This window comes from Cavia porcellus, unplaced genomic scaffold (genome assembly GCF_034190915.1).
Source record: "Cavia porcellus strain 051 isolate PalLab524CR breed Dunkin Hartley unplaced genomic scaffold, mCavPor4.1 scaffold_16, whole genome shotgun sequence".
NCBI lineage: Eukaryota > Metazoa > Chordata > Mammalia > Rodentia > Caviidae > Cavia > Cavia porcellus.
In genome coordinates this window covers 50,839,851-50,857,954 of record NW_026947499.1, presented here as the reverse complement: position 1 = coordinate 50,857,954, position 18,104 = coordinate 50,839,851, and the positions used below count along the sequence as shown (strand labels likewise).

The 18,104-nt window shown below is 40.6% G+C and overlaps 1 protein-coding gene across 1 annotated transcript in view; it reads left to right on the top strand.

The window, feature by feature from the left end:
• Window positions 1–1,284: 1,284 nt before the first annotated feature.
• Window positions 1,285–18,104, top strand: part of Usp31 (ubiquitin specific peptidase 31) — a 101,878-nt gene continuing 85,058 nt past the window's right edge. Inside the window, exon 1 of the mRNA XM_063226657.1 lies at window positions 1,285–2,077. Coding sequence (XP_063082727.1) covers window positions 1,460–2,077 — 618 coding nt within the window. The 5' untranslated portion in view covers window positions 1,285–1,459. The remainder of the gene's footprint in view (window positions 2,078–18,104) is intronic.

Below are 18,104 nucleotides of genomic sequence, written 5' to 3'. Positions count from 1 at the left end.
TATTTGAAATGAGGTTAAGACAGTCTTCATGTTTTTTTTTTTTTTTTAAAGGAAAGCATTCTCTCTCTCCTGATTTTTGTCTTCTTCAGGAAATATAACTCAAAGAAGAGGTTACAAAGAAGTCACAAACTGTAGTGGCACAGCTTGGGGCTGAAGGCAGTCCAAATATATAATGCTCACCCCACTCTCTATTTTTCTTTCTAAAGTGAAGTGATATTTAAAAATAGGATTTTCACCTTCTTTTAAAAAGTCAGATGATCTAGCAGCCCTCATTCTCACATGGGGACAAGTGACTAGTGCTGAATGGCAATCACCCTTTAGAAGAATGTTAATTTGAAGTTTGCTACTGTCTCTATCAATCCCAATATTTTTTCCTACATTGAGAGCCAACTCATTGGAAATATTAATAGATCAACAGATGATGCTGCACCAGGATTCTGCATTGATTGCTATTACTATTTGGTCACTGTGACAGTCGTGAGTCCTTGGTTTAGAGGTTAAGTTTAGGGATCAGAATCAAACATGTCTGTGAATGAGAGAAATCGCCAAGACATTGAAGATTAAAGAAGATACTATTCTATGCTTTTCATAATGTATAGAAAACGTAAATTTCAAGCATCCTCTAAGAATGTAAAAATGGCAGGCAGAAATGGCGTTTGTTTCATTCTTTGTAGTATTCCTAAAGTCTAACACAGTGCCTGGCACATAGCAGGTGCTCATTAACTGTTGAACGGATGAATAAGGACAGAGCTCACAGGTGTGTTTACGCCTGATCTGAAAAGGAAAGTAATTCTAATAATATTGTTTCCCTTGGACCTCAAAGTACAGCTTAAGAAAAGCCCACAGGCATGTGTCAGGCTCTGTAATGGCCTGAGGGTAGTGTGCAGGCCATAGGATTTGCAGAGTCCCTTGAAAGTAGGCGGAGCTGACTGGACCACAATAGCACACAGTTATGTCCTCTAGCTCTCTCACCGTCTGGTAATTGATACTTGCTTTATTTCTCAACTTTCCACAAATCTCTGCCATCTGATTAGCAAAGCCAGAGACCCACACCTGGCGTTGTCACCTGGCCGGATAGCGTAGTTTTAGGAGCTTGGACCATGCCCATACCAGACATGGCCTCCTTCTGGCTTCACGCAGCAGGACCGCGCCGAGAGCCTCGAGTCATAGGGTCGGCTGCAAAAGCCCATTCTGCTCCCATAGTCAACATGGCGGCCATTGTGGCTTCAGAGCGGGACGGGCGGTGCCGGGAGGTGAGTCACGTGAGCGGTCCAGCTGGGAGGACCGCGCGCGCGCTCCCGCCCGCAGCTGCCGCTCGCTTGCTGGCTCCGCAGCGTTGTGAGGTGTGTGGGGCGTCGAGCCCCCGGGCCCGGCGAGTCGCGGCGGAATGCGGCGGCGGCCGTGGTGGGGCCGCGGGCCGGGCGGGCAGGCGCGGTGATGAGCGTCAGTGGCCGCCGCCATGTCCAAGGTAACGGCGCCCGGGCCCGGGCCGCCCGTGGCGGCGGCGGGCGGGAAGGAGAAGCGCTCCTTCAGCAAGCGGCTGTTCCGGAGCGGCCGCGCGGGTGGCGGCGGCGCGGGGGGCCCCGGGCCAGCAGCCCCTTCCTCGCCGTCCTCGGTGCGCTCGGTGGGCAGCTTCATGAGCCGCGTCCTCAAGACGCTGTCCACGCTCTCGCACCTTAGCTCAGAGGGTGCCGCCCCTGACCGCGGCGCCCTCCGCAGCTGCTTCCCGCCCGGGCCGGCCGCCGCGCCCACGCCGCCGCCGTGCCCGCCGCCGCCCGCCTCGCCCGCGCCACCCGCCTGCGCCGCCGAGCCGGTGCCCGGCGTGGCGGGGCTCCGCAACCACGGCAACACGTGCTTCATGAACGCCACGCTGCAGTGCCTCAGCAACACCGAGCTCTTCGCCGAGTACCTGGCGCTGGGCCAGTACCGGGCGGGGCGGCCCGAGCCCTCGCCCGACCCCGAGCAGTCCGCAGGCCGAGGCACGCAGGGCCAGGGCGAGGTCACCGAGCAGCTGGCGCAACTGGTGCGGGCCCTCTGGACCTTGGAGTACACTCCGCAGCACAGCCGCGACTTCAAGGTGAGACTCTGGAGCACCGGCCCGCGCGAGTCTTGCTGTCCTCCACTTAACGCAGCCGGGCCGACTTCAGCATTGGATGCTCCGAAATAACTGGGACAGATGCTCTGATTGTAAGGGAGTCTCATCCATCTACCCATTCATATGTCCCTTCATTCACTGAAGATGTACCGAGAGCCCTCTGGTTAAGCACTAGGTCCTATGCCAGGTACTGAGGCATTCGATACTCAAGAGTGGTCTAGAACAGATGCCCTAATTATAAGGGAGGCCCATCCATCCATTCACCCATCTCTCCACTCATCCACTTATTTATCCATTCATGTATTCATTTAGCATATTTTTTTTTTGGTCTTCTTCGTTTTTTTATTGGTACCAGGGATCGAACTCACAACTGCCTGCTTGCAAGGCAGGCGCTTATGCCACTGAGCTAAACCCCCAGCCCCTGTTTAGCGTATATTGAGAGCCCACTGCATAAGCACCAGGTCCTGTGCTAGGCATTGGAGCATTGGTTACTCAGACAGGTCTGAAACAAATTCCCAGATTATAAAGGAGGCCCATCTATCCATCCATCCGTCCATACATCTATGTATCTAATCGATTCATCCAACGTGTATCGAGAGCCCACTCCGTAAACACCAGATCCTGTGCTAGACTTTGGGGCATTGGATACTTAGGTCTGGGACAGATGCCCTGATTTTAAGGGAGGCTCACTCATTCATATTCATGCATTCTTTCAGCGTGTAATTCCTGAGCACCCATTAAGTACTAGTTAGGTATTGTGGAGTCTTATTTCTATGAGCAAAAGACCCTGCCTTTGTGGAGCGTGCATTCTAGGGAGTGGATAAGGCTTGGGAAACATCCTGGGTTTGCCACTTACTGAAGATGTGACTCTAGGCACGTTAACCTTTCTGTTCCACAGTTTGTTCATCCCATTCCTACCTTGTAGCAAACAAGTTGAAATGTTAAGTTGGACACCGTCCCATTTTTGGTTGACAGACTGGTCCTCTCCATAGGGTTCAGCCAATGTTAAGTGCGATTGAGTCTTGAATACCCCATGTGCATTTGCTATTGTTACTTTTGTTGTTAAATCCTTTAGTTAGTTGAGTTAACATCAGATAATAGTTGGAAGAAAGAACCTGGTAAAGTGATTGATGTGTTAGGAGGCCACTTTAAAATGAGGGAGATGGCCTTTGGGAGGGAGATGGCCCATCTTGTGTGCTGTCTTCTGGTGTGGCGGCAGGGAAGGTGAGGTTTGGTGCGTAGAATGATAGCCTGGGCCTAGTTGGTGTAGGGCCTTTTAGACTGTGCTAAGGAAGTGAACTCTAAACAAAAGGGAACGATGGTTGGAGAGTGTGTAAGGGATACACTTAGATGAGACGTGGCTAGTAGTATTAAATAGAGTGACAAAACATAGCAAGAAAGTCAGTTTCTTCTTTTTTTATCCTGATTCTTCCAGGAGCTTCTCAGTTTGATGTTAGCTTGTTTTTGACATATCTCTTGCTCTTTCCTCCGCCATCCTACCCCCCTTTTTTTTTTAAAGAAAAAACAAACTTTAGGTTTAAAGGCTTTGATAGGCAACAGTAGCTAAATTTAATAAGGTTATGCTTTTATTGTTTTTTTTTTTTAACCATTTGTCTTCTATTTATGGCACGTGGTACTGGCTTTTCATTGGTACTATCAAATTTCTTTCTAAAATACATTTAAGTAAATGTTTTGATACGGTATAAAATGGTGCTGTGCTCTTCTCCTCTTTGAATATTTTTGACTTGTGTTGCTCAGCCCTATTTTTCTCAAAAGGAGAAATAGTTACTAGTTGATCTTGAAAATTTGAGTGAAAATACTTGACTGAGATAAAGGCAAAACAAAGAAATATTTGAAAATAAGGAACGAGGAGAATGGCAAGGCAATCGGTTAGCTACTGTTGATATATCCCCCCCCCCCTGCTTCTTGCAAATAGTTATCTGTAAACCACAGCAATTGAAACTTTTCAAGGCCAGAGCCCAGGGTTAAGTTTGTTTTTTACTCTTATTGAATATGACAGTTTGTTTCTACAGCATCTCAGTGTGTAAAGTTTCATTGCCCTTTAGGCAATTGTTTTCCTTTTTTTATGCATTAAGCTGTGAGCAGAAATGGATTAATAGTTCTAGAAGTACAAGGACTGATCGATATACAAACTTTGGCAAAAGTGAATAGATTCTTAAAGGTAATTTTCATTGTTTGTATTCATTAAGCTGTGAACAAAAATGGGCCATTACTTCTGAAAGTACAGAGATATTAAAGGCGGACCCTACAGAGCTGAACAAATTCTTAGCCTCCCCCCTTTTAATAAGGGGTGGTTTTCTGAACTTTTTGTAGATTTCACTCTGCCTTCATTAATTTTCATTCATTCATTTATGCATTTAGGACAAGAAAAAGCAATCCCTGATGAGAGTGCTTTAAGTAATAGAAATATTGAAGTGCTCACACAGTGGTCTAGGGGTAAATAGTTTTAAGGGCGTGTAGTACTTGCCAGGCCCAAGAAGGGCCCGTTTCAGTGTTTACATTGTACATACTACTACTGGCATTTTGTTTGCATGTTTGTCACTTCGTGTTTGCCTAATTATGGCACCCTGCTTTTTTTACCCTTGAAGAAAGTGATTAGGGAGATAAGGGTTCTTCCAGAAGTCCCCTGAGCCAGGGAGACTGGCAGGTAGGGCTGTACGGGGGATGAGTGAAGAAGGACCTACCTCTGCAGCTGACCGATGGGTCTCACCTACCATATCCTTTTAGGGGAAGATACTGTACCTACTTATGAAGAGTGAGGTCTAGTAGGACTTGGCAAGTTCCCCAAAACAGTACTTCTTGCATTGTAATGTGTGTATAATTCATGCTCATAATTGATGTAAGGATCTCATTAAAAAGTATACTTGAATTTGGTAGAGCTGTAGTGGCACCTAAGAATGTGCATTTGTAACAAGCCCCTATATGAAACCTCTGCTAGTCTAGTGACCACACTTTGAATAGCACACTCCAAGAATCAAGTAAAAGTTACAAGGCAACTTTTCAGCAGTGTCCTGAAGTATTAATAGAAGTTTATGGGCAGGAATGGGTGGTGTGAAAGGGCAGGTACTTGGGGGAAGTAGATATTTAGTGACTGGTTGTACCATGGAAAGCTATGGAGGTAAAGAAAGCCTGGAAGAAGTGTATTGTAAAGGCACTGTGAAAGGCCTTGTGGGCGGGTTTGCATTTTATCCTCTGGAATTTGAGAATTCAGAGCTGATTATTAAGTAGGAAAGTAATGAGTTTTTTTTTTTTTCCCCTTCATCCAGTTAGGTTAAGACTGATGGCACTGTGGTGGATTGGTTACTCGACTCTTTTCTTTTCTTTCTTTTTCTTTCTGCAGATGTTTTTATTGCAGTCAAATGTGATGGATATTTTGAGTGTGAAAAAAGTTGAAGTGAATATGAAGCTTAGCTGTTATCATGCCCTAGTGCTTATTTGTGGCAGGTGTTACTTAATTTCAATATTCTTCACATTTAGTAGCTCACATTTGGCATTAGAATTCTGCTCTGTTCTGGGTTCCAGGCACCAACAACCCCCATTGGAATTGGCAATGTGATAAATTGTCAGAGGTAGAAAACCAGTTTGCCATTTTGAGGTAGTTTGCCTTGAGTTCTAGAAAACTATGTCTTTGTGGTTTTGTCATTTTAAAACTTGAAGATATTAATACTTCTGAGTAACTTTTCCAACTAGAATTCCTTCTTGCTTTCTAACCACTTTAAGTTGACTGTCATCCTCCAGGGCATTTGTGTTTGAAGACATACCTTGTCATAATGGGATGGAGGTGTTCCTGGCATCTAGTTGGTGGATTCTAGCGATGCTGCTAAATGGCATACAACATGTAGTACAGCACCCTTCTCCCTCCAGTAAGGGGTTATTCAGCACCAAAGACCTACTCCTACACTAATAGCATTCATCATCCATGAAGGCAGAGACCTTATGACTTATCACCTCTTAAAGATCTAAGATTAAGTAGCCAGGGTGAACTTTGGGGAGACACAAAGTACAGCCACATTTTCTGTACAATTATTGTGTGTAAAACACAAGTTTTGATGATGGATTGGGAATAGAGGATTAAGTGGAGATTGTGGGACAAGATTCTTGCCCCACAGAACTTACCTGTTTTTAATGAAGCTATTTTAAATTGTACTGACAGCAAGTTCAGTGGGAGTTGAGAGAAGGGTGAGATTGTAAGCAGAAGTGTAAGTACAAGATTCATTCATTTGTCGTTTCATTCATTGTCAGCAGGTAAGCTTCTACAAATTTGAATTTCTAATTTCACATAATCTTTAAAAAAAAAAAAAAGATTTCAAGAGAAGGTGTAGTTATACAATTCAGGCTGGCCTTGCACTTACTTTGTAGCTCAGGCTGGTCTCGAACTTGCAGTGGCCCTCCTGCCTCAGCCCCCTAAGTGCTAGGATTACAGGTGTGTGCCACGCCCCCAGTGCATGTACACTTAACACATAGTGTTAGTCATTGCTATGTAGTGGTAAACAAAATGCTATAGTAGTGGTTAAAAAAAAAAAAGTCAAAGTCCTCATGGTCCATTCCTTGATGGACTTTGTATTCTCACAGAAGAGACAGATACTAAGCAGGTAAATGTTGACAAACATGTAATTAAAAATTATAAGAAGGAAAAAATAAAATAGAAGAGAGAGACTAATGGGTGTTACCATACTAATAGGGAATAAGATGAATATAAAAAGCTTCACAGTTAGAGCTGGGCATTTAAAAGACTGAAGGCTTTGTTTGCGTCTTAGAGAACCAGGAGGAGAGTGGGATAGATGTGGCTGGAAGGGGAAGGGGTCAGGAAGGCAGAGACCAAATTGTATGGGGCGTGGGCCAAGGGAAAGGGTTTAGATTTTGTTCTAGGAACAATGAGATGGCCGTTGCTGGTTTTAAACAAAGTTCTGGCTGGATCTCACTAAAGCATGAAATGGGTCATTCTGGGTGCTGAATGTGAATAGAGTGCAAGTAGGGAGCCCTGTCAGGAGGCGTTTGTGATAGGCCCAGTAAGAGTGGTAGTGAATGGAGATGGAGAAGTGGATAGACTGGAGAGGTGAACCTAAGGTGGTCTCTTGACAGGATTTGCTTAATGGCTTGATTTGGGAGAAGGCACTGAAGCAGTGGGAGTTTTAGGAATAACTCCTGGCCTTGTCCTGAGCAACTCAATGATTACTGGAGCTGTATAATTGAGGAGAAGCAGTTTTGGAAGTATTAGGAGTCTGAGTTCAGATGTATTAAATGGGACACTCCTGAAATGTCTAGGAGAAAGTTAGGTGAGGGAGTCTAGACTTCAGAAAAATTGATACTGCTAGGGATAAACATTTGAGAATCATAAGCCTGTACTGAAAGTCATGAGATATACATCTAGAACAGGATTTGAAGATAAGTAAGGCATGGGTAGTCAAGGGAAAAAGACTTTACATTCCAGCTTCGTAGGGGAAATACTCTCGGTGAAGGCATGATGATAGCATGGTGTAGGAACAAGAGCCTTGATTTAGAGTAGGAATTCTCAGCCTTGGCAGAAACCTTAGTTTATGTGCACTAGGTAGTGGTACTTACCTCTTTCTGTGTCATCATGACAATCAAAATATTGGTCCAGATATTGCCAGATGTCCCAGGGAGCAAAATTGCTCCTGAGCCAGTGATTTAAACAAAAGGGGAAATAAATGTAGATGACTGGGAGAGAAGAAGGGATGAATTATGGCTGGCTTTGAAAGTGTGTCACAACAGTTTAGCCTTGAAGCTACAATCATTAACAGTGATTCATTAGAGGCTTTCTGAGTTGTGCAGAGATTGAGTTGGTAAAACCAATATTTTAGAAAAATGGGTCTGACAGTGATTAAAAATGAATCAGACAGAGGAGAAAGTAAAAGCTGGGAAAAAAACCACCACAGGTGTGAAATGAGGAAAAGGGGGAGGAAGGGATGAATCCAAGATTCATTTCATAGGACATCATAACATTTCGAAGAGATGGAGTGGTAAAGGGAACACTAAAGTTTCAAATCTGGGTGGTGGAGAAATAACGGGGATAGGAACTGAGCAGTTGAAAGAGGTAGTGGTTTGTGGAGCACTAACTAGAGAAAGGAAATTATGCCTTGAATTTGAGTATCTGGGGCTGGGGGGTTATTGGATATAACTTAACTCATGGAAAGAGAGCCTTAATAGAGGGTTGGAAGTTGGTGTGATTTAGGACTAGCATAGAAATAGTAATTGAAGTAAGGGGCATATGGAGTGTACAGAGAAGGTCAGAAACTCAAGGTGAGGGACTTGGGAAAAATTACAATTGAGAGAATGCTGAGTTTAGAGTACATGTTGAGTGTGCTGCAGTCAAGGAGATAGGAAAACCATAGAGGCAGTGATGAAACTAGGATTACTTTACAGTTAGATGACTTGCTTTTAGCTGTGAATACAGTGTATGATCGCAGCAATACTGACTTACACCTGTTAAGAATCAGATTCAGCTTGGTATTTTGTAGACCTGAAATGTATATACTTAAGCCCACAAATTTATTGAGCATATTTCCTGTACTTATCTTACATTACAAGATACTTGGGATATGAGGATAAGGGAGGTCAGCCATGCCCTCAAGGAATTCAGGATCTAAAAAGGAGGAAGACAGATGGATAAAGAAATAATTGCAATAGAATAGAATAGGTGCTTGACTGTTACTTACAAAGTTCAGGTAAAATCCTGGGGGAAATCACATAGGGAGGAATGGAGGCATTTCTGATTGCCTAGAGAGATGGTACTTGGGCTGTGTTCTGAAGCATTTGGTAGGAATCCTCCAGGTGGGTGAGGAAAGGTGGAAAAAGTCTACTGTGGGTGTAGCAGACGGTAAGATGGTGGTTGATGGGATGGAAGGAGGCCCACTCAATGATTGTTTGGATGGGGCTGGATCTGGAAGTCCTTGGATATCATATCAGAGAAATGGTATCTCTCTGAGGACAGCAACGAAAGAATTTTAGACAGAGTTTGTGGTATGATTGTCTCTTTCTTTTTCTTATTTTAAAATGAATGATCAGTCAAAGACTAAGGATGGATGATGTGATAGTTAAAGTATTTTGTTAACTTAATTAACTTCACAGCTGCCTAGGGGATTAGTAAAATACACTTCTGGGTATGTCTGGGTGGATCATGGAAGCATGACTTTGATTACTGTATCTGGCTCCTGGCCCCTTCTTCTGTTGTGCGATTTTCCTGCTGTTTCCCTTTTACCATGAACTAAGCAGTTTGCTTGTCCATTCCCTCTGTCATGATTGTCCTTCTTTGGAGCCGCCAACAATGGACTGAAACCCCTGAAACCATAAGCTAGATAAATTTCTCCCACTTCAAGTTGTGGGTATCAGTTATTTTGTCCAGTGATAGGAAAGTGACTGATCCAGATGGAGCAGTGGTGAGAGAGGCTAAGGACAGACCCAGGAGGAGAGTGTGTATCTTAGCCTTTTTAGCACTAGCTGAGGCAACTTAGCCAACTGAGACAACTTAGAACTTTTCAAACTTGATAAATTCTATTTTAGATACAATATACTTGAGATCTTATGGTGGTTCAAGGGGGAAATATTTGATATTTTAGGGTAGAATTCTGGCTAAAGATATCTATTCTTTTGGTATTGGGGATCAAACTCACGATTGCACGCTTGCAAGGCAGGGGCTTATGCTGCTGAACTAAATCCCCAGCCCAAGATTTCTATTTATAGTAAGCCCCCAAATCTGAGATTAAAAACATACTCCAACCAAAATTAGTACTAAATCTATTAGTCTGGTTTGACTAAATATGCCCCCTTCCTCCCACTGCAAAGCCGTATCTTCAGCTTGAATTTAGGATAGTGCAATGATAATAGCTATGCTCTTACTTTACTGAATGCATTGCCCTGAAGTACCACTGATGTTTGTACCTGTCTGCATGCTGTTATCCTGATCGTTTCAGTTTGGATTATGATCTTTTAATGATTTTTTAAATGATTTTTCTATCTTTCTAAGTAGTTTTCATAATACTGTTTAGTATTTTAATGATTCACATGGTATTATCATATTACTAAATGATCATATGCTCATCAAGTCCTCTCTCATTGAACATTTCTTTACCTATTTTTTATGATAATGAACATGAATTGCATGTGTAGCTTTTTGCTTTGTTGTGTTATTTCTTTAGGGACATGTCATTGGAGCATCAAAAGTTTATATTGTTTTTCAAAACCAAGTAATTACAAAACTTATAATCCTGCTGATTTGATATTAAACTCCACCTAGTCTAGTGAGTGGTACATGGTAGGTGTTCAAAAATGTTTGTAGAATGAGTTAGGTTTTATAACTTCAATTTGTTATGCTCATTTTTTGCTTACTTATCTGTAAGAATTTAAAAATATTTTTACAGTAGTAAAATAATATGTAATTGCTATTTAAAGAGTCTTAAAATGTGGTATTAAGTTCATTCAATATGTTGTATAACCATTGCTACCACACATTTCAAGAACTTTTTCATCATCCCAAACAAAACCTCTACCCACATTAAATGGTAACCCTTTCTAATCTGTAGTATTCTCTTTTCAAGTATCTGTCTGTATGAATTTGCATCTGTGTATGAATTTGCTTGTTCTAGATAATTTTTTTTTATCGGTATCAGGGATCAAACTCACGACTGTGCGCTTGCAAGGCAGGCTGTTATGCTGCTGAGCTAAATCCCCAGCCCCTGCTTGTTCCTAGATACCACATAGAAATTATAAATACAATACACAAGATCCTTTTATAACTGGATTTTTCACTTACTAATATGTTTTCAAGGTCATTTATATTGCATGTATAAGAGTCATTCCTTTTTATTGTTACATAATATTCCATTATATGTATATATCACATTTTGTTTGTCCATTTATCTGTTTATATACACTTGATCTTTTAATGCAGTTTAAGTTGTTTCCTCATTTTGGCTGTTGTAAAGATTGATAGTGTGGGCACTGATACCTGCTTGGATCTGTTTTCAGTTCTCTTGGATCATATGCTAGTTGTGTTTAACGACTCTCTTCCAGTGACCAAATTATTTTACTTTCTTGCCAACAATGCATGTAAGCTCCCATTTCCCTATGTATTTGCCAACACTTGCAGTTTTCCATTAAAAAGGAAATCATTGGAATATGGGTGTAATATCTCATTGTAGTTTTAATTTATGTTCCCTTTATGACTAATGATGTTGAGCATTTGCTTGTTTATTGGTCATTTGTAATTTTTTTTTCTTTTTTGAAAAATGTCTATTAAAGTCCTTTGCCCATTTTTTAGCTGGGTTTTTATAGTTGAGTTATAAGGTTTCTTAATTCTTTTATCATATTTATAGTTAGCAAGTATTTTCTTTTGTGGGTTGTCATTTAACTTTCTTGATAGTAACTTTTAATGCATAAAATAATTTTGATTGTTTAGTGTTTCCTGTTCTTTTGGTGTCATATTTAAGAAATTGTTACTAAACTCAGTCATGGCATTTTCCTTTAATGCCTTCTAATAGTTTTCTAGTTTAACTGTCTTATACTTAGGCTCTTAGTCCATTTTAAGTTAATTTTTACAGCTAGTGTATGAGAAGGGTCCATCTTCATCCTTCTGCTTGTGGCTATGCAGTTTTCCCAAAATCATGATTGAAAAGATTGTCCTTTCTCTCTAGAATGATATTTGATTACATATGTAGGGGCTTCTGAGTTCCTAGTTCTATTCCTTTAATCTGTATGAGAGAACAGTTTATTTATATGGAAAATCTCAAAAGGGTGGTTTCTTGGTTACTTTGCTCTCATTGCTGAGACAAAATACATGACAGGCAAAATGAAGGAAGGAAAGATTTATTTAGGTTACAGTTTTTGGAGGTTTCAGTTCATACTCAGCTGGTTCCAAGACGGGGTGGCATGGCACTATGAACAGGGACAACTGTTCATAGTGGCTACAAGCAATAAGACCAAAAAGGGCAAAAGGGGAGGAGCACAGAGAAAAGCCTCTATCCCTTATAGTGTATGCAGGCCACACCCACTTGAGTGCAGCACTCACACCACCAATCCCAGCACTAGACAATGAACCCATCACAAGCATTAAATTCAGCCACTTCTGACTGCTTGAGGCTTTGGTGGGACTTTTAAACACAAACCATAACAGGTGGTATCAGTAATCTGAAGCTTTCCCCATTATCCCTTTGAGAAGGATGTAAATCTGGCCATTGTGACTTTAATTTTCTTCAGATATGCCTCTAGCCACTTTTTTGAGTGGGGGTATTAGGTATTGAACTCAGGACCTCATGCTTCCCAGGCAGGCGCTGTGCCACTGAGCTAAATCCCCAGCTCCATCCCACCAGTTTTTGATGTGTTTTCTTCTTTAGTACTGATCCTGGAGGGCCTATCCCTGTCTGACTGCCTATAATATTTCTGCCTAACTTAGGTGTCTATGATAAAACCAATAACAACTTGCACTTCAGCCTGCATATAAACATAGATTTGCTGGTAACAGAAGAGTTGTGTTGTGGACTTGGGTCAGACCTATAAGACTGTGATTACTCTTGGGCTTTAACGTTTCAAAGAGGAAGGGAGAAATTAAGAGAGTGCCAGGATAGCGTTTCATGAGCAAGTTCTCTGAAAATAGAATGAGCTGCCTTTCATAATAACTTTTTTTTTTTTTTTTTTTTTTGAGACAAAGTCTTGCTATGTTGCCCATACTGGCCTTGAGCTTACAGCAATTTTCTTGCTGAGGCCTCTCAAGTGCTGGGATTACAGGCATGGGCCACTGCACCCAGCTAATAATAGTATTATTGTCACCAATTTATTTAAGAAGTCTTCTGTGAGATGAGGGAAGTTGTGGGTTCCATTTAGATTGGGCTGGATTCAAGGATTCTCTTTCCTTGTCCCTTGCGCATTTCCTCTGACTTTTGAACATATACAAAATGTAGTAGGAAGCAGGATTTGACAGTTTGGCAGCTTTATGGGTACTCCAGTAATGTATAAAGAGGAGGAGATGAAAAGAATTGAGTTTTTCAAAACAATGTCTTGGGATGGCAGTCTTGAAGACTGGGAAAGCAAAATGGTTTCAGAGATGCTTGGACCAGTCTAGTTTTGGACAGATCTTAATTGTATTTGAAATAGAGTCCTAGAGAAACTTATTGTTTTTAAAGCTGTATTTGTCAAATGTTACATTTTCAGGTGCTGTGCAGAGTAAATCAAGTAGGAAGGAGCTGGCTCATGTAGAAAGGAGCTAATCTGGTGATCTATAAGCAGGGAAATATCTTGGATGCAGTTGTAACAATAAGGTTCTCATGCTCAGTTGTTTTTCATCGTCCTTTGTGTAGCTTAAGGTTTTTAATTTGACTCCTTTGTTTTGTTGTTAGTGTGTGGTTTGATGGATTTTTCCTGTCTCCATCTACACAGTGGTCACAATGGAGCAGTGTTCTCTGTTTGTGTAGTTCCGCCCAGCTGTTTCCTATAGTAATGACTCTGGAAAACAATGACCTCATAGTTTACACACACACAGACACACATACACACACACACACACACAGAGCTTTTATTTATAGTAGTGGAAAGAAATCATTCAGAACTGAGTTAAGTTCTGTCTTCTATGGCTTCTTCCTTCAAAAATATTCTTGTTTTCTTTAATTAATTGTTCATTGGTTGTTCCTTGAGTGGCCTTCCATGTTTAACAAACAACATTTTTGCAGTGAAGCACATCAGGATGTCTTATCTTTCACTGAGGTGTGATTGTTGTCTGGTTAGAAACCATTGTTTTGTGGCATGGACTGTGGCAGTTCCTGGAGGAATTGGCCAGTCACTGAACATCTGTTGCTTCTTCCCTTCTGTTGTCAGCTGGGATAGTAGCAAACAGTGTGTCCACAAACAAACAGTTCTCACAGTAGAACATTTCGTGGGGTGGGTCAGCAAAGGCAAATGCCTTTGTTGGTATCTGCTCCTATTGAAGGGCTTTTTCATTTTCTCACCAGATCACAAAATGTTTTGACTTTTAACTCTTGGCATTCTTCTAATTTTTAATGCTCCTCAGAGTCATTTGATTTTCAGGAACTAAAAGAAACAATAGGAGTGTATACATGTTGTGTAGAGGCAGATTATTTACAGAGTGAATCCATATGTAGTTTTAACTTTTAATTTTTGTAATAGGGAAAGAGGCATTGTTGTTACTCAGTTTTAAAAATTCGAAAATTTGGATTCGTGGCTAGTAAATAGCAGAGCTAGGACTGCAATCTTGTATAGCTTTCATGTACACTGAATGAGAAGAGTTAAGACAGTGCTGTTCATAGTGGTGCCTGATAAGCCCAGCACTTGAGAGGCTGAGGCAAGAGGACTGCTGTGAGTTTGAGGCCAGCCAGGGCTACATATTGAGACTTTGCCTCAAAAAACACAACAAAATAAAACAACAAAAAACTAAAGGCTTAGTGTAGAATCTTAACACCTAGCAAGTGTCCAGGGTAATGTAGATTCTTGTCAATTTATAGCCACTCGAGTACCCTTCTCCTTTCCCCCCAAATTTCTTTGGTTAAACCCTGAGAAACAAGCAAGCTCATGATGTGGTTCCTTGTGCTCTGTAGAATGCTTTGGTATCAAATGTTGTGCCTTTTATTTCTGCTTAATTTATTGACCTGCTTATTTTCAGTCTTGTAATTCTCTAGTGATGCTGCAGGTTGTTCCTTCTGGTCATATCCCCAACATTTTTGCAAGTGAATTGGAGATGAGGACCGAGCAGGTCATTAATTGAATTAGTAGATGTATTGAACCATGTAGCATATACTCTCAAGTTACAAATTACCTGAAGATCTTTAATTGAAATTAGCAGCTATTTGAATAGAATCCTGTGTCTTGCATTTAGTTTGGAAAACTGAGCTATCCCATAGTTCATACATGAAGGGTCTTGGGTGTGCTGGCTGATGCAGCCACCAGAATGTTTATTTACAAAACAGTATTTTGAGACAGGATCTTGTGAGGTCAGTCTGGCCTTGAACTTAATGTGTAGCCCAAGTTGGCCTCAAACTTGCTGGATTCTCCTACCTCAGCCTCTTACATTTCAGATTACAGGTATGTGCTACCATGCCTAATGTGCAGTTTTATTTTGTTTTCAAAAAAGTGTCATGTTCTGAGGAGGTGATGGTGCTATTTTGATCAGATAATACCCATGTCTTTCTGGGAATCTAGGGTGTTGTGTAAATCTAAGATTGACAAACTGCGTTGTTTCTAGAGTTGGTGGCATAATAGTGCATCAGAGAGAGGATGTGTGTGTGTGTGTGTGTGTGTGTGTGTGTGAGAGAGAGAGAGAGAGAGAGAGAGAGAGAGAGAGAGAGAGAAAGACAGAGAGAGACACTATAGTTCTGGCCATCATCATTATCAGACGTTTTAGACAAGTAGCCTTCTAACTTGTCATTTCTAAATTGTCTTTTCAAGTTGAGATTTTATCGCTGCCAGACTGTTTTAAAATTTACCTGTAATTACATTGTTTTTCTTCTCAGAACTTGCTATGCATTTCCTTAAGGGTGGTTTATATTTCTTAGGTTGGCATTTAAGCTTCCCTGTGATAAGGCCCATCTTCTTCCTACACTGGGGAAGCAGTGAAGCACAGGGAACCGGCAAAAGAATCAAGAAGAGACTGTTGCTCAGATCTTGGGATCTTAGACAAATGTCTTTCTTAACCATACAGTATTTCCTATTTTATTGGAATAATACGGGATATTGTGGTAATGTCTGTGCTTTTGACCCATACCAGGAATAAATGAAAAATATATGTGTTTGATACAGAAGACTGTATCACCATTGTTTTTCTTAGTCCTCTGATTAGAAAAGACCTTGCTGCCTCTTACATATGAAGCATACTTACTGCCTGTCTTCCTTTTTGTCTTTTACCCCTCCTGGGTCCAGGGCACACACATTCTTCAAGGTCTGCTTTAGAAACTTGTGTATTAATGTTCCATTACCCTGGTGGGAAGTCATGGTCCCTAATTTGACAGCAGGCAGCATTTATATGGCACTCTTACGATTTATATAGTTCTTTTAGTTGTATTTAGATGATAATATTAGCGATAATAGCTAAGTATACAGAAAACTTTGCTTTGTGGAAATTTCAAATATACACTTAAGAGGGGAGACTAAAAAGAGGAGACCACCTTGAACGGTTACTGATCTGTGGGCAGTATTATTTCATCTGTATAATATTTGCTTTTCTTCTAAATTTTTGAAGCAAATTATGTGTTTCATCCATAAATATTTCATTAGATACCTCTGAACGATGTGTGTGCTTTAAAAACATCATAATGCCTTTATCTACTTTAGCATCATCAGATATCCACCAGATCTGATTTTCTTTTCCTTTTCAAAGTCTTTCGTGCACACATCTACATATGCATAAAATGATATGCTTTTACAATTATATATATTAGAATCCAGATAACATTTCACATTTTCAGTGACGGGTCTTGCCATGTAATTCAGACCAGCCTTAATTACCTGTGTAGCCCAGTCTGGCCTCAAACTGTTGGTGATCCTTCTGCTTTCTAAGTGCTGGGAATACAGGTGTGTACCATCACACCTTGCTTCAATCGATTGATAGATCATTTAAGAGTTAAAATCCATTTTGTTTTATTTTTTGCTTTTGCAATTTGCTGAGTGAACTAGATGTTTTTTTCACTGGAGCAGTATTTTTCAAATTATTTGTGGCCAAGGACAAATTTTTAAAAATTCCAATCTGTTGTGGACTGTCTATAAAACACAGTGCAAATGAATTTCTAGTAAAGCAAAATTTAAAAGGCACATGTAAAATCAGCTCCATTGAAAAAAATGTTGAATTCAGTAGACCTAAAGCTGTAGCTAATCTATAATGTTTCTGAATGTTTATTCTCAGTTTCTATATGTCTTGTCATGAACCAGTAAAGTTCACAGACCAGCTCCTGTCCTGGGTTGAACTTGAAGCACTCTGTTGTGGTGCTTCCTGTAGTCTAAATGTTTTGTGTTGTATTTCATTTCAATTAAAATATTCCATTACCTATTTCCTGTAAAATGAGAGTTATGGTAGATCTAAAAGTTTAGCGTGATTAAAATTTGAAAGTGCCCCTTCCCCTTTGGGAAAAACTGTTTTGTCTGGATGGTGTTGCAAACTTCCTTAAGGAAACATCTGTCTGGTTGTGGCTCATGTCATTAGTCATTGATTATTCTCTGATCCATTAATTCATTAAGTGCTGAAACTCAGTGACATAATTTTAATATTCTTTAATCTCTGGAACATTTCTACAGTCTCTTGACCTTGTCAATTATTTGGTTACCATAAAGTATATTTTATAAAGTCTTGATAAATGCTTCATTCCCTTACCCCTTTATTTTCCAATGTTTAAAATACTTACTTGTCCGGATGTGGTTTTTGTAACTTTATATAAACTCATGAACTTAAGCCTATTTGATTTGTTCATTTAGTTATTAACTGGAATTTTTTTTTCCTTCTTGAGAGTGATTCTCTCCTTGTTGCCTAGTCTAATCTCAAATTCCTAGGCTTGAGGGATCCTCTTGCCTCAGCTTCCCAAGTGCTGGAACTATAGTCATGTGCCAACATGTCCAGCTATTACTTTTTGTAGTCAAAAAAATTATTTTTGAAACTTTTGATCAATTGGCAAAATTTTACAAGTTGGCTTCTGACACTTTTCAACACAATACTTGTAGTCTGTGATTCAAATCAGAGGGCAAGGAACGTAAGATGTTTCAGGCTAATCTACTTTTTTTGTACAGAATTGGGATTTAGTCATTCGTCAAGGAGCTCTGGTTCTTTGGTTCTTTGGCAAATGGGTATTAAGAGACCACAATCTCGGCAATAGGGGGATAGATGGTTTCTAGGAAGTGGTAATTTGTCTTAAAGTTAAATCATGAATTCATGCTGGTAATTCCAATTTAGGGTTTCAGAGGTTTTAATTGCGTTGGTCTTACATTTGTGTCTTCTAAATCCTCCCACGGTGAAAATTCTGTTGTAACAGCTGTTTAAATTCTT